General features: G+C 37.4%; 1 protein-coding gene across 10 annotated transcripts; it reads right to left on the reverse strand.

Annotated features, from left to right (window-relative positions):
- Positions 1-537: 537 nt before the first annotated feature.
- Positions 538-14,758, reverse strand: LOC103723522 (vacuolar protein sorting-associated protein 52 A-like). Of its 10 annotated transcripts, XM_039117961.1 has the most exons (5): positions 14,458-14,733; positions 4,965-5,066; positions 2,298-2,355; positions 1,987-2,211; positions 538-1,478 (listed from the first exon to the last, which is right to left on the reverse strand). In XM_039117961.1, the coding sequence occupies exons 2-5, from the start codon at positions 5,001-5,003 to the stop codon at positions 1,300-1,302; spliced, it is 501 nt and encodes a 166-aa protein (XP_038973889.1). In that variant the 5' UTR covers positions 5,004-5,066; positions 14,458-14,733; the 3' UTR covers positions 538-1,299. The 10 variants fall into 10 exon arrangements, 3 of the variants coding, with proteins under 3 accessions (XP_038973889.1, XP_038973890.1, XP_038973891.1); XM_039117962.1 differs by lacking the exon at positions 4,965-5,066 and having other exon boundaries at positions 14,458-14,732; XR_005507859.1 differs by lacking the exon at positions 14,458-14,733 and having other exon boundaries at positions 1,407-1,548; positions 1,679-2,211; positions 4,965-13,252.
- Between the last annotated feature and the right edge of the window lie 154 nt (positions 14,759-14,912).

The following is a 14,912-nucleotide window of genomic DNA, read 5'->3' on the forward strand; positions in this document are numbered from 1 at the left end:
CGAACAGAAGGGTTCTGTTCGGCGATCCAGTGCCGAACGGAGCACTGGAGGCGGGGGGGGGGGGGGGAGCTACCTCGAGGTGGTCGTGGAGGCGCCGGCGAGGTGCTCGTTGCTCGGGAGATGGCCGGGGAGGTGGTTCCGGGAGAAGCCGGCGAGGTGGTCGGAGATCGGGAGAATGCCGGCGACGAGAGGGAGAAGGGGGAACGGGGGGGTTTTGGGCGTTGGCGAGGTGCAATGCACCGACCGGCGACGAGAGGGAGAAGGGGGAGACGGCGGGAGGGGAGGGGAAGAGCGGGGTGTGGGGGGGGGGTTTGGGGGATGTAGAGAGCAATTTAGGTGAGGGGGTGGGGAGGGTGGGGGGTAATTTAGGAATTTTTAATTTTTTAGGGGTGTCCTTAGCAAATGAGGGGGTGTAGAGAGTATTTAATTTTTTTTTAATTTTTGGGGGGTGTCCTGAGCAATAGGGGGGGTGTATATAGAACCACCCCATCCTTCAGTACCATAAAACATTCAAAAGTAGAGCTAGTAGTTAATTGCTTGTAAACAACAAAACCAGTCACAATGTCACCATTCATAGATAGACTCTTATTTCAGGCACAAGCATCACCTATGTGACAAATAATTCCAGATATATCAAAAGATGGAGGGGTTGGAATATTAAAAGCAAAAGCATGCTAACCATGAAACAAGTTCCATAAAATTAACTACAGGGCACAAGCCATGCCCCAAAAAGTTTTTCAGGCCAATATGATATGTGGCCGGCGAGTTGTGATTCAATCAAACTCCTATCGCACCACAATAATCTTCACAACCCATTAATCTGTCATCACACAGGACAGAAACCACCAAAATCCTCGTCAGCCTGAGACCACGTGCGGAGCCGAAAGGCCAACGGTCACATGTAACGTTCCGCAAATTCGAAAAAGCACCAGAGTGTGTGCATCCATTCTTTTTAAAGCGGGGCCTGTTCATCTTATTTCTCAACCAGCCAACAACCCAGAACTCCACAAAATACTTCATGTTTTCCAAATGATAAGAACATTGAAGAAGCTCAAAATCTGGTCTAGATTGAAGAAGAAAAAGAGGAAAACCCATGCCCTTCAGCAAGCCAATCACTCCTGTCGCTGCTGCTCTCGCTCGACCTGCCACCCGCAACCCACCGCCCCTCCACTACCGCCATGGGCCGACTTTGCGCAATCACCAGAAGCTGTGTCACACATGTTTTCTGAGGCTTGTGTTTTCCCACCACAAAGCATAGCACATTCGCAGCTGCCGCCGGTTCTATCAGCTCAAGTTCCTTCAGAGATTGCCCCTCTTTATGTTCCTCTGCCTGCCAGCAGTGCCTCTTATCAGCAATATTTGGTTCCTTCCCCTATATATGGAGTGCCGATCCAGCCGCTTGCTTCGAGGGAGGGAAATTCTAGATTTTGGCGATGTGTTGCCGGCGTTGCAGCCCGTCTCACCCAGTGCTTGTGCACCTGTTGGCCATAGTTACATAAATGCTTGACTTTTGCATAAAGTTCAGTTTCTGGTGATGCAAATTCATGGCTGTCAGAGTAAATAATTTCTGGGTGTAAGGAATGGGAGCATAGAACACGGATGTGAAAAAGGGTTGTATAAATATTAAACTGCTTTGATTTACAGCAACTTATTTAGCAGCAAAATGAGTGTATTATACCTTGATTAATTAATGATATAAAGCAGAGGGTTTCAAAGAAAAGATGGCAGATGGCATCACCAAGATCTTCTCATATTCTTTTTTTTTTTCGATGATGAGAACTACATCTGACTTATTGAGAAACTAGGTAACTGAATGCAAAAGAAATAGGGGTGGAGCATGCCGGACTGACAGATTTCCGCACCTGCTTCTATCTCCTTTTGCTAAATTATATAGCTACAGAAACATAGCCTAAACTGTCCTGGAATATTTCCTGATTTCGTATATAGAGGTGATAGAAACCAGATTCTTGTTCAGAGCAGAACCACCTTTTATCAACTTCACACATTCTGAAAGCCTGCTATGGTGCTCCAGCAGCTGAGCCACTTCCTCCTTTAGGATCTCCATCCTTATGCACAAAAGATTGCTAAAGGAAGTAATGACATCCTTAAGCATGAGCTCTACTGCAGCTTTCCACCTGCTTGCGAAGTCCTTAACCAATGGTTCAACATGGGCGATAGCAAGCCTCTCCATACTAGAACTTTGGTCTTCGGCTGATACATATTATATGAATCTAAGTACTTCTGATATCATCCCCCACTGGAAAGTATTCACAAATAATGTTTTACTCTGAACTTACAAGCATAAGCCTTCACAAATTTGACTAGATCACTGAAATGCTCCTGAAGCAAGTCGTCCTGCAAAGTTCAAAAAGATGAAATTTTTGACATCTATATTGCCCACTAATGAAGATCTGCTGCAAAAAATTGATGCCAATGAGCTCATTTAAGTCACTACGATCTATTTCTGTAGTTTTATATAGCTGTCCCAGGGAAGAATCTGGTCAAACTATCACATTGACATTGAACCAAAAATAACTTTGCAGAAATCATCTGGGAACAGTTCAGAAACGAGATATTATGCTCTGAAATATTTTTTATCATTGAGACTACACTTAGGAATTTTATCTTATTTCTAAAAAATTGCATATTGCCATTGCACATAGTATCATGCAACTTTTCACATGTTGTCTCTAATATGCAATATGGGAACAATGCATGCAATTTTCATGCTTTTTTATGAACAAATGATAAGGCAAGAAACAACTAAGGACTTCCCAATACACATTAACCCCTAATCATGGAGGTGTGGAAGTTCATGATGGGTATTTCTCAAGTTGGGTCCTACTATGGCATTGTTCATGTTTAATTGGTACGCAAATGCATAGATTCATCGTGACAAAGGAATTAGAGAACTATACTGGTTACAATAAATTAAATTCATAAGTCATTCTATGATGCCCTTGCAGATGCCAACAAAAAATGATTCTAGAAACAAGAATTTCAGATAACAAAATTGACTGCAAATGTTGACCAGATAGCTTTATTGAATTATCTGGTGGATCAAATGATGAAAGCACTGATTGAAAAGGTGTTTTCCATCCATATTCAAAATATAGGATTTGGAATGATCAGATTCTGAAGGGAAGTGTGAAACTATTGGAGCTACCGTTGAAACAAAGAGGCATGAAACAAATTATCTTTGATTTATCCACGCCTATTTAGGCGTATTTATGTTAGCATAAGATGTCCATACAAGGGTATACAAGGGTCAAAATTGTGGACTGAGGACCCATCCTGGTCCAAGTCCAGATTGAGATGCAAACTGGACGGTCCCATCCCAACACCCGGATGGAATGGCATCCCAATAAATCTTGAGATGCCCTATTTTCTAATTTTTTTTGTTCCGCTTTTGCTCTAATAAATTTTTAGATGTTTGTAACTGTTTGTCATAACCTAGATCCTAAATTAGGTCTTATGTGCCAATACTTAGGTTACCCGTGCCTGTATTGGCACCAGCGGACTGAAAAAACTTGAAAAAATAGCAATAAATTTAAATAAACCACCACCTATCAATGATGTCATGAACAAAACAGTTATAAATTTAAGTAAAAGATATAAACAATAATTCAAAACAAGAAAGAAGAGAATGATAAAAACATAAAATAAATTAAAAATTGGTGTCCAGAGACACCAGGCCATTCAAGTGTTGGGACATAACGATTGACCAGGACAGATTGGGATGATCTAGTCTCGAGATATTTAGTGTTCTGCACCCATCCTTGATCCCAGTCTCAATCTCATCAATTCTAGGATGGCCAGGATGGACCAAGGCAAGCGGGGTCTCAAATCCATGTGTCTATATGATATTGGATACTTAGGTTCCATAGAAATATTGGAAACTCAGTCAATTAATTAAAGCAATTGATGGGGAAAAAAAATAATGCATTTCAGAAAGAATTTTGTTCCTAAAATGATCATGATATTGACATATATGTGAGAACTGGATTTGATAAGTGGGTGGCTAAGTAGCTGTTAGTAAAAGGCAACTACAACCAATTTCTAAAAACAACAATTAAACAATTTGATAAATATCTAAGCGTCTAACAACAGTTTCTTCAAGTTGGATGCCATCATTCAAGTAACATATGACAACAATAATGCATTTCCAACTTCTTACTAGTGCTCTTATTTGTGTTTTTTCAACATGAACCTTATCTAACTTAAAGAGATTCTTGATAGTACCAGAAGCACTTAAGATGGCAGGAGAATTCTATTTTTAATAGGAAAACAACATGTAAAGTACTTTCACAATAGTTTCAAATAAGATTCACCATCTCGGTACCGACCTTGTACCGGTACTATTCTATTATAGTGTCGATATACAGTACGGTATGAGATGGGGAGGTGTACTGAGTGTCGGTACGGTATGAGACTACATACTGATTTAGTACCAATACGATACAGTATGTCTAGTATGGTACGATACCGACCAGTACGGCGAGCCTTAGAACTTTCAAACATCAGACAAGAAATTTATACGTCCCATATATAAACCTCAATTTTAAAAAAGAAAAATATATCATAATTCAATTTCTAGGAAGATTCTTTGCATGATGAAGAAATGGCATATCCACAAATTCGCAAGGTTTGCTCATGTGCACCAGCTCAACTGCTCATAGAAACAAATATGACCCATAATTTTTTATGATGCCTGCAGTAAATGATAATTCAACAACAGCTGAGGAAAACTGCAAAGATATGAATCACTGTGCAATCAACTATAACCCTAATTGAACAAAAAAAAAAGTTGATATCTAGTCTGTTGGATAGTCTGCGAAGAAACAGGAAGCCAACTGCAGGTGCATGAGTAATGTAGATGCACCAAAGCACATATTAAACTTGGACCATCATGTTTAGCTCAAAAGAAACTCTGCAAAGATCAGAAGTCCTGAATATGCAATTACCTGAAATTCACTAAGAAGAGAGCCATTTTGTAATAACATGCTGTCACAATCATGAATTTAATCATGCAATAAAACTAAATTATTGCTCACTTTGACATAATCCTGCATGTCAGGAAAGGCAAAATTTCTTTTAAAAAAAAGCACATAAATAGCATGTAATTTGTAACATAAAATAGAATAAATAATAGAAGTTTACTAAGGTAAGGAAGTTATTAGCCACTTTAATCCTACAAAACATACGAAAGCGAAGTGTCTTCAAGAATACAAGCATAACTGACACAAAAATTCAATATTGTGAGTGAAAGTAAAAGAGACAACAAATATATAAAGCTCATTATGTTTTTTCTGGAGCATGATATATTGCTCAGAAGAGTTAGTTAAGCTGTCATGCATAAGTTGATCTTTTCAGTTATGTTTTCCCAAATCAACTTACAGCATTGATGAAATGTAGACTCAAATATGCTGCATGATTGAACTCCAAATAATGATCAAAGTATATTAAAATTGCAAAAAGAAACTTTAGTCATGAATATTATTTACTTCAAAAACTTAAGCACCCATCTGTACATCATTTATCTAATATTAGTAGTTTGGTACCATGCCACTAGGCTATCAACATGGCATAATTCTGCATACTGCTGGTCTGTCCATGCTGGCCCATCATATCAGTCTATGACCATGTTTGTGTATGGCATGAATGAATAGAAAATCGAAAATATACATTGCTGTTCCAGCAGAGATACTGTGTTTAATTCTACCACTTCTACTATGAGTAGCCTTTTGAATGCTAGCTGAACATAATGACTTTTGTGCAACATTGAAGGATCCTCGGTGATTATTGGTCCGATGCTTCAGGCGAAACCAATTCCCAAGGTGTGATGGGCAGTGTGTACAAGGCCTGGGTTCATATTCACTGCAGCATGCTCATCTGTGATTACTAGCGATTCCATCTTGATTGGAGATTGATAACAAGAAGGAAAATGAAAATGGACAAGTAGACTTTCAACATAAGCATCGGTTGCCTGCAGGTCCTTAGTTTAGGCGAGGGCAAGTAGGTGAGGGTATTTCCATGGCGAAGGATTCAATCCAGCCATAGGTTCCCCTACGCCTACCTTGTTACGACTTCATCCTAGTCGAAGGGCGAAGTGGAGAACGTATTATTGGGATAAGAAGCAGAATAGGCCACAGCAAGTCTAGTAGCAGTTCGACTAGCTAGGTCAGGGATAAGCAAGTGGGAGGCTAGCTCAATTGAGACTGTAGGCATCCAAATTTGGCTTTTATAATCTGTCTGTGCATTTTTAGCCCTCTTCATGTGAAGAAGGATTTTACAACAAGACCAATTGTTTATCCTAGATTTGCTTACTCCTTTTGGCAGAATGATAGGAGATAAATGCAAAAAACCCTTTTTTTGTTGGTGCATAGCCGAAGATGGTGAATCTGTGCTGGAAAAGTACCTTCCTTGTATGGTAAAGCTAGTAACTGTTTCCCGTTTTAGCAGTGCCTAAGTGTTCTGGATGTTTTTCTTTCTAATTAACACAGCAAAACTCTTCCAAGTTATTTTTCATTTGTTCTTTAATTTCTTTCTACAGGATATAAGGTCTGATTTACAGTTTACATTGTAATGACAAAAGCATCAATCAACACTGGACTATAGATTAGAAATCAATGAGAATCATAATATGTACATTACTATATGTCTCTCCACAGTATTTCCATTATTTGTAAATGACTAACAATATGCTATTAACATGAAAACATAGTTATATGTCCCCTAAAATAAATTTAGTTTACCTGTGTTGCTAACTCCAGACATATAGTTGCATTACATTAGATTCAAGGTTTAAGTGCTGGACAGTACCCATAAATACCAGATCAAAAGTAGCACCAAAATCGGATTGGCATGGAACCCATTAAATTCTTTAATGCTTTTTTATGTTACGAAAGGATTTTCTCAGTTTGTAATTTTTTTTTTTTTCGGGGGAGGCAGGGGGGCAACGCAGAGTGGAGAGCATGACCTGGCTGTGCATTAGCATGGCAATACATGGCATGCTGGCCATTGGCCAGGAAACCCCCTGAAAAGGGCACTTACATTGTTGGTTAGATTTTATGTTGAATTAGTTAAACTATGTAATGCACATGTTGAGTAGCAGTTAGCCAAAAGATTAAGGATGATTTGTGATCCTTGTTCATTTAAACATGAACACTAATATAGATCAGTTAAAATTTCTTTATGTTCAAGAATGACTGAATATCACAGCATATCTTAGCATATCAGTTGGAGACCTTATTACAAGGTTGTATATATTTCCATGCTGATTCATGCCAACCTTTTCCATAGTATTGTATTATACATGTACTGTGACATCCCTAGAGTAGCACTTACATGATTATAAATACATCAATCCATGATTGCTGCCTTACCATTTCCTTATCATAGAAAAGGCTTATTCCATCCAAACTAGAGTCACAGACTTTCAAGCCATTAAGTAATATAGAAAACTAGATCACAATCAGTTTCATCATCCTCGGACTAATGAAACTACGAAGGTAAGAATAAGTGTCACAAAAATAGTAATTCAAGATCATGTCATTACTTTGAAACATGCTTAGTAAAATGAAGCACACGTGGAAACTATGAAAAAAATGGACTCATATATATAAAAAAAAAGAATAGTTCACCATACCAGCCCAAACTAGGCGGTACAGGGCATACCGTACCGTACCGGTTCGGTACCGGTATCCAGTATGAGAGGCGTACCAATATCCGGTATGCCGAAAAGATCCCATACGGTAGTACCGACACAATGCTAGCGTGGCACGGCATGAGGTCCGATACCGAGACAGTGAATCTTTAAAAAATAGTGTTCTAGGCTTCTAGCACTCCAAAAGGCCAATTAATATCAAGAGAACAATGTATCTAAGCTAAAAATTATTTCATAGTCAAGGTTTGTCATATCGGTCCGTACCGGTGTATACCGATCGTATTGTACGATACCGATATCAAACCAGTATATTGTACAGAGGACATACCAACACTCGGTACGTCGAATTGGCTCCCATGCCAGGTGTTTTGACACTAATAATAGGATGGTATCGATATGGGGTTCAGTATTAAGACAACGAACCTTGGACCATACATAGCATCATCAAAGATGAGAGCTAATCTGCTAAAAAAAAAGGTTTAGGACTAATTGCGACTTGCTAATAAAAAATTATGATAAGCAGATATTCGGTAAGCTCTTTATAGCCTTACCACCATGACAACTTTAGGGGTTCTTTTTGCTATAGAAGTGGGCATTTGTATTGCTAAGCCTAATATTTATTGTTGATCCGTTCGCTACCAGCTTAATCTTTTGGTGTCTGGTGGTTTATTGACATGGTATCCAAGTTGTAGTTGCTAGAGGGCATGAGAGAATCCCCTCCATGGGAGTTTCTTAATTAGTCATCTTGGCCCATTGTAATTGTTGTCTTGATTTGTGTATTACCATACAAACTCATTTTAGTTGTTGTCTTGACTGTTTATCCCTCCACATGCATGATTTGTGCTACACATGAAGTGTTAACCTTAATATACATTGTTGACCTATTCCCTCCTAGCTTAAGCTTTTTGTGTCAAGCAGTCAGTAACATATAAGACTAGCTCATTCTTTAAATCAGATCCTCTGTTATTACTACAAACATGCATAGCAACTAAAATTATACTTAGGTTGTAACATCCTAAAACCTAAGAAACAAAGGAAGGTGGTTGTATATTTCATGTGAAAGAAGGATTCACCTTCCTTTGCACAAATCCATTGCTGGATCATACCGCACAGATCTCAAAGCACTCCAAACTATGCCATTCATCTGCCTGCACAAATCTCAAATCGACTAGTGGATGGTCTGACGAGGGATTCGCACGAAGGCAGGTGAATCCTTCTTTCTTGCATGCGAAGGATACAACCCTGATCCAAAAACAAAACCCTACTTATGAGCACAACTTGGCCTATACAAGATTTTAATTCTCGATACTGGCCCTATACTAGAATCTCATCGGTATAGTATATCTATCCCAAATTAACATGTGGTGCCATGTTGGAATCAATATAGCACCCATACCTTGTGTCAGTCCGAGAGCATAACGTGCCCCTATGCCGTACCTATACAATACAAAGTCAATATAGTATGCCCTATACCACTTGCTATGATCAGTACACAAAACCTCAGTGCTATAGGCCACATTGATCATAGAAATACACAAAATTTTGTGCTAAAAAGATTTATGAGTATGCTTAATACTTCATCTTTTTTGAACTATTTCACATTATTAAGGCTGAAAAATAAAAATAATGTTATTTACTTCAAAAAACTCAAATCTTTATAGAAATTCCAATGGAAAACCACTTTTAACTTTTGGCCATTAGTTTGGCCTCGAAGAAGCTACTAGTTGCAGAACTTGACTAAAAATTTTCTACTAGTTTGGCACTTTCTTTACAACTTAACTAGTGTAACTAGACACATGGATGCATTACCATCTCTTTCTTTTGCTTTGTTGACAAATGGTGAGACTGCCCTTTCATTTACTACATATATAGAATTTATCAAAGCATACCTCTATCTTCATATCTATTTTCTTATGCAATTATTTGTGAACATTTTTCAGACCTCATGTACTTGCCAATCTATCAACATATGCCTCCCATTATCATTCTTGCATTCTTCTAGTTCCTCATGTATTCCCTCCAAAGATACATCATCACCATAAAACAAATTTCAAGAATCATTAGGCAGTAACCATAGCACACGGAAATATGATGTACAAGTGGAAAGTGAAAAAACTTCAAATAGTTCTTGTTTATACAAAATAATTAAGTAACTTCAGTAAATGAAAAATCCTAATAAATAAGCTAAATTATTTGGGTATTGTAAATTTTCTGTTCAGGATAACAATTCCAGGTAGCAATTGCAAACAATAAGAAAAATCAAGGAGTTAGCTCATGCATTGAATGCCAACATTGACACGTAAAAAATACGAAACCCATATGAACATGAATATTAGGAAACAAATGCAACAAAGAATGTTTTGGATACAACATAATTGTCATCATAAATTGTATTTTAATTGCACTCACACTATCCTTTTTATAAATAGCATACGCCAAGGGCCTAACGCAGTAACAACCACTATATAGTTAATTGCACCCACACTATCCATTTTTATAAATAGCATACACCAAGGGCTTAATGCAAGAAAAACCACTATATAGGTTTAGTACTGGGTCAGTACAGTATCAGGATGCTCCTATCCCGACTCTTAGGATGGCCTAGCTACCCAATATCATACAGGGATGATCTTTTTTTTTTTAATCTTTTATTCTAAATAAATTTTTAAATATTGATATGCTTTAATGTCCTTAAACATATTTTTTGAAGTCAAATGATGGGGTGTGTTGTGCCGGTACTAATATCAATACCTATGGTTTGGATAAAATGTTTAAATCGCCAATAAATATAAGTAAAATCTCTTATCACTAATGAGTCATAAAATGTATAACAGAATCATGATTCTGAGTGAAATATCATATAACTCACTTTTAATCCCAAGGAAACTATCTGTTTGTCCTGTTTACAACTAGGTCTTAATATTGAACAAAAAAAATTGGCATGACCTTCCCATTTTTCTTATTTTTGGTGGAAAAGAAGAGGGAGTGAAGGACCTTACAAGATGCATGAGGTTTTTGATGCTAACAAGGTCAAATCATAGTAAGGACAGGCCAAATTGGGCTAAGCCACCCTCTTTACCCTCCTCTCTCTCTCTCCCACCCTCTTTACCCTCCTCTCTCTCTCTCTCTCTCTCTCTCTCTCTCTCTCTCTCTCTGACTAAGGCATGGGTGAATGAAGAAAGCAGAAGAGAACGAGGAGAGCCCTATTGTCGCTCTCCTTTCTAAACAAGGGGACCTAGTCAAGTCCTACCTAGTATTGGCTAGACTAGCTTTAGTACCGACCTATCCCGACCAATTTTGAGCACGAAGGGCAAGGCGTCCCAACTCACAAAGGAACAGTTGTCCATAGTTGTCCTACACACTATTCTCTCTATGGAATGGTATATTACCTACAGAATGGTCAGTAATGTCAATACTTGAAATCTTGGCATACACTATTTGAGAATACTCAAATCATTTTAAATCGGTACCGACCTATCTCGACCAATTTTGAGCACGAAGGGCAAGGCATCCCGACTCACAAAGGAACAGTTGTCCATAGTTGTCCTACACACTATTCTTTCTATGGAATGGTATATTACCTACAGGATGGTCAGTAATGTCAATACCTGAAATCTTGGCATACACTATTTGAGAAGACTCAAATCATTTTAAATTGTTTATGAAGTAATATTGTATTTTATAAGAGCAAATGAGAGCATCTTTAGTCAACCGCTTCATTATTTATATGAGCATATCATAATTTTTATGTTGAAAGAAAATTTGATGTTAGTGTTTAATAGAGCAACTAAATGAGGAGCCTATGACACTACAACAAAATTGAATTGTACTATATAACAATACCACGAGCCTGAAATTGCTTATATGTTACAAAAGCCAACAAATTAAATGCACAAGCAATAGCGGAGAGTGAGAAGACACATTTTTCTTTTAAAAAAAAGGCACCTTTATATTAAAGTGAAGAAAAGTAAATGGTAAAGAAATGCACAATCTGTTGTTCAAACTTTAAAGACAATAAAGAACTATTTTTCATCAAATGGTAGCTGAAATGCTAAGCGTGTATAGAAAAGTTGTAGCAAAAATGGATTTCATCATAGTGGTGCATGAAAGCAAAAGCTTATATCTCCTGATTGAGCTGACTATGTGTTTTAATTTCCAATAAGTGAAACTAATGGAAAAAATAAAATGTTTACAAAAAGCATGAGAAGTTAAGTTGAAATCCATAAATATCTGCTGGAATCCTCATCTGAAGCCAAATGCCCGGTAAGCAATCCCAAATCAAATCCTTTTTTCCGATTTCTTTACATTTCACTGTTATAGTAACCCTATATCCATAATCCATATTAGTTATACTGTGATAAATTAAATTCGGTATTTATGTGAAAAAGAAAAAAGGATGAATATATAGAAGTGTAATAGTAGAAAGCATGGTACGCCGTACCGATCCAAACCGGACAGTATGGGGCGTACCGCATTGGTTCAGTACCAGTACCCAGTATACACTCGGTACGCCAAAAAAATCGATACCACACCGTACTGACATTATGCTAGTGTGGCATCGGTACAGGGTCCGGTATCGAGATAGCAAATCTTGGTAGAAAGTATCTTTTGCTTAGAAACAACAAAATTTTCATACCAACCAAAACTGCCTATAGGAATATAGAGAAAGAAGTTAACGATTGCTAGAAGCCTCGTTTTTCATTGATCTAATGTATTTCTTTTCCTGTTCTATACTTTTGTCCCATTGAAGGAAAAGACGTAATTAGGTTCATGAAATAAATCCAGTTACTGAAATTAACATGACATTAGCAGGCCAGCCACCATTCTCTCCCCTCCACCCTTGTGTGCGGAAAGGATTTTCTAAGTATTCTGACCATTGTCTTACTACATGACACTGCAGCAGGTTGATTGATTTTGTTGGTGGTCTGATCATAGAGCATTTCTTGTTGATAAGGCTTGATATTACCATGCGCAAAGGCCTCTGTTGTATTTTTTATTACTCATGGAACTTTTGTGTTAAATTATTTCAGATCTACAAAAAGTCTAAATTGGTATTCAGGTTGTGCACAAAGAATATTTAAGATAGATTCTGCAAACAGAACTCACCATAGCAGTGTTCTAGATTCCCTTGCATACATCTAATATTGTTGAAATCAAAGTTCTCATCTTCTAGAAGCATGTATCCTATCTACAAATGATGATTATCTTATCTGTTATGTGGTTTAATCTCATGCAACCAGCTCTCTAGGTTCTCATAGACTCGGAAAGAATCTAGATGAAGAGAAGAACTGCATTTTTCTTTAAGGCAGAAATCAAAGTGCCCACTGGATGTCAAATTTCCCCAAACACCTTTCCTAAATAGCTCACAACTTGCTCATATAAGTTACTGTTCGGTGGTTTAATTCATGCACCGGAGACTCATGCTATCATCATTTATGTGCAGTGTGTAGAGGAATGCTGACATGTTGGAATTTTAGATAAAGTACATCTCATTGGCAGAACAACTAGAATGATGTAAGAAGTTCTTCTCAGAGGCCATGCTGCCAAATATATGTATGCATGTATATATGCATGTATATATGTATATGTATGTATGCATGTATATATGTATATGTATGTATGCATGTATATATGTATATGTATGTATGCATGTATATATGTATATGTATGTATGCATGTATATATGTATATGTATGTATGCATGTATATATGTATATATATATATATATATATATATATATATATATATATATGTTTGTGTGTATAAAAGGGATTAAAATAAAATGAAAAACTTTAATCCAGATGTCTAAAGTAGGATTAAATGATACCAAAATGAGGACACACAAACTGAAGTTTTCAGTGATTTCCAATATTTCATGCTTTGACAGGCCACATACTGTATTACCTTTCATGATGAAAGGATCTCTCTGTTCAGCCATGGTAGCCTACCTTCTTGTCTATAAATTAAAGTCAGTAATCAAACCCAAAGAAATAAATAATAAATACATTTGATCTTTCAAGAAGAAACTTGTATACATTTAGCTGATGAATATAAGATGGTGCATGCTGCAAAAATCCTTTATCATAGTTATGTTACCCAAATTGTAGATCTATAAGTCAGATTCACATTCATGGCAATGCAAAATTAAACTTAGAGAAAATCAATTGAATGCCACCAAGACAAGGAAAAAAGAAAGGATCCAAGTATAACAAATATGCATCACAAGACATATCCACCTAGCTCAAAGTTTGTACATGCTATATTAAAGCAAGTTGTGGTCTACGATATGAGAAGGAATTAGAATCACATCAACACAAAAAATAAAAAATAACCTCAACAATATGTACCAGAAATCATCAGCAGAATCAAAAACAGAAACACCCGTGCACCAAAACTCAGTCTTTCCCAAAAGAAAATAACGAATTTAATATTCTTTAGATTCAAAACCCTAGAACCTCTCTGAAGTGGAGAGGGATGCCAACCAAATCAGACAAAGCTGGTTGGCTTTGCTTGGTTGATTCGAAATCCAAAATCCAGCACTTTCTTGCTCAATCCCTTGTATCAAGTATGACGATTTCACAATAAACTTGAGCAATCAACAGAAAGTCATAGAGAACAAGGGGAAAAAGAAAGGGATTAAATATAAGATTCCTCCACCCAGCTCTCAATAAATAGATAAGATCTTATATAATGGACGAGATCTACAAACATGAGGAGGAAATTGTAAGTGCAGATATATGTATATTGCATTTGCAAACTGAGCTAAAATCCTAAATGTAGCAATATATACCTTGATTCCCATATTTCACACCAAATCTGCCTTTCATGACAATGTTTTCTTTTTTTTTGGAAGGAAAGCTTCCGATACCTCACGGAGATAGAAGCCTTGAAACCATTTCCGGGTTCTGGCTGCATCTTTTGCGCGAAAGAAAGATCGATCGTCATGCACGGATGTCAAAGCACTACGAACTCTGTCTACTCGGGTCTTTGAAACTCAAATATAAGGAGCCACCTTGTCCTTCCTGCAGGCGGTTCGTTAATGGGCCGGTGCGTCCGTCCATGGCACAAGGTTACTGGGACGACCTATACTGCTCAACAGATCTACTAGTTAGAAATATTTGGATTTTTGGTGAGATCAATCCTTCACCGAGATTCGTTGTGGAGCATGCCCGAGAACAAGTAGCAGAGATTATTCATGCAGACCCATCATATGAACTTTTAACAGCTCGAGGCATATGGGACTTT

The sequence above is a fragment of the Phoenix dactylifera genome, unplaced genomic scaffold (genome assembly GCF_009389715.1).
Source record: "Phoenix dactylifera cultivar Barhee BC4 unplaced genomic scaffold, palm_55x_up_171113_PBpolish2nd_filt_p 000292F, whole genome shotgun sequence".
NCBI classification, from domain to species: domain Eukaryota; kingdom Viridiplantae; phylum Streptophyta; class Magnoliopsida; order Arecales; family Arecaceae; genus Phoenix; species Phoenix dactylifera.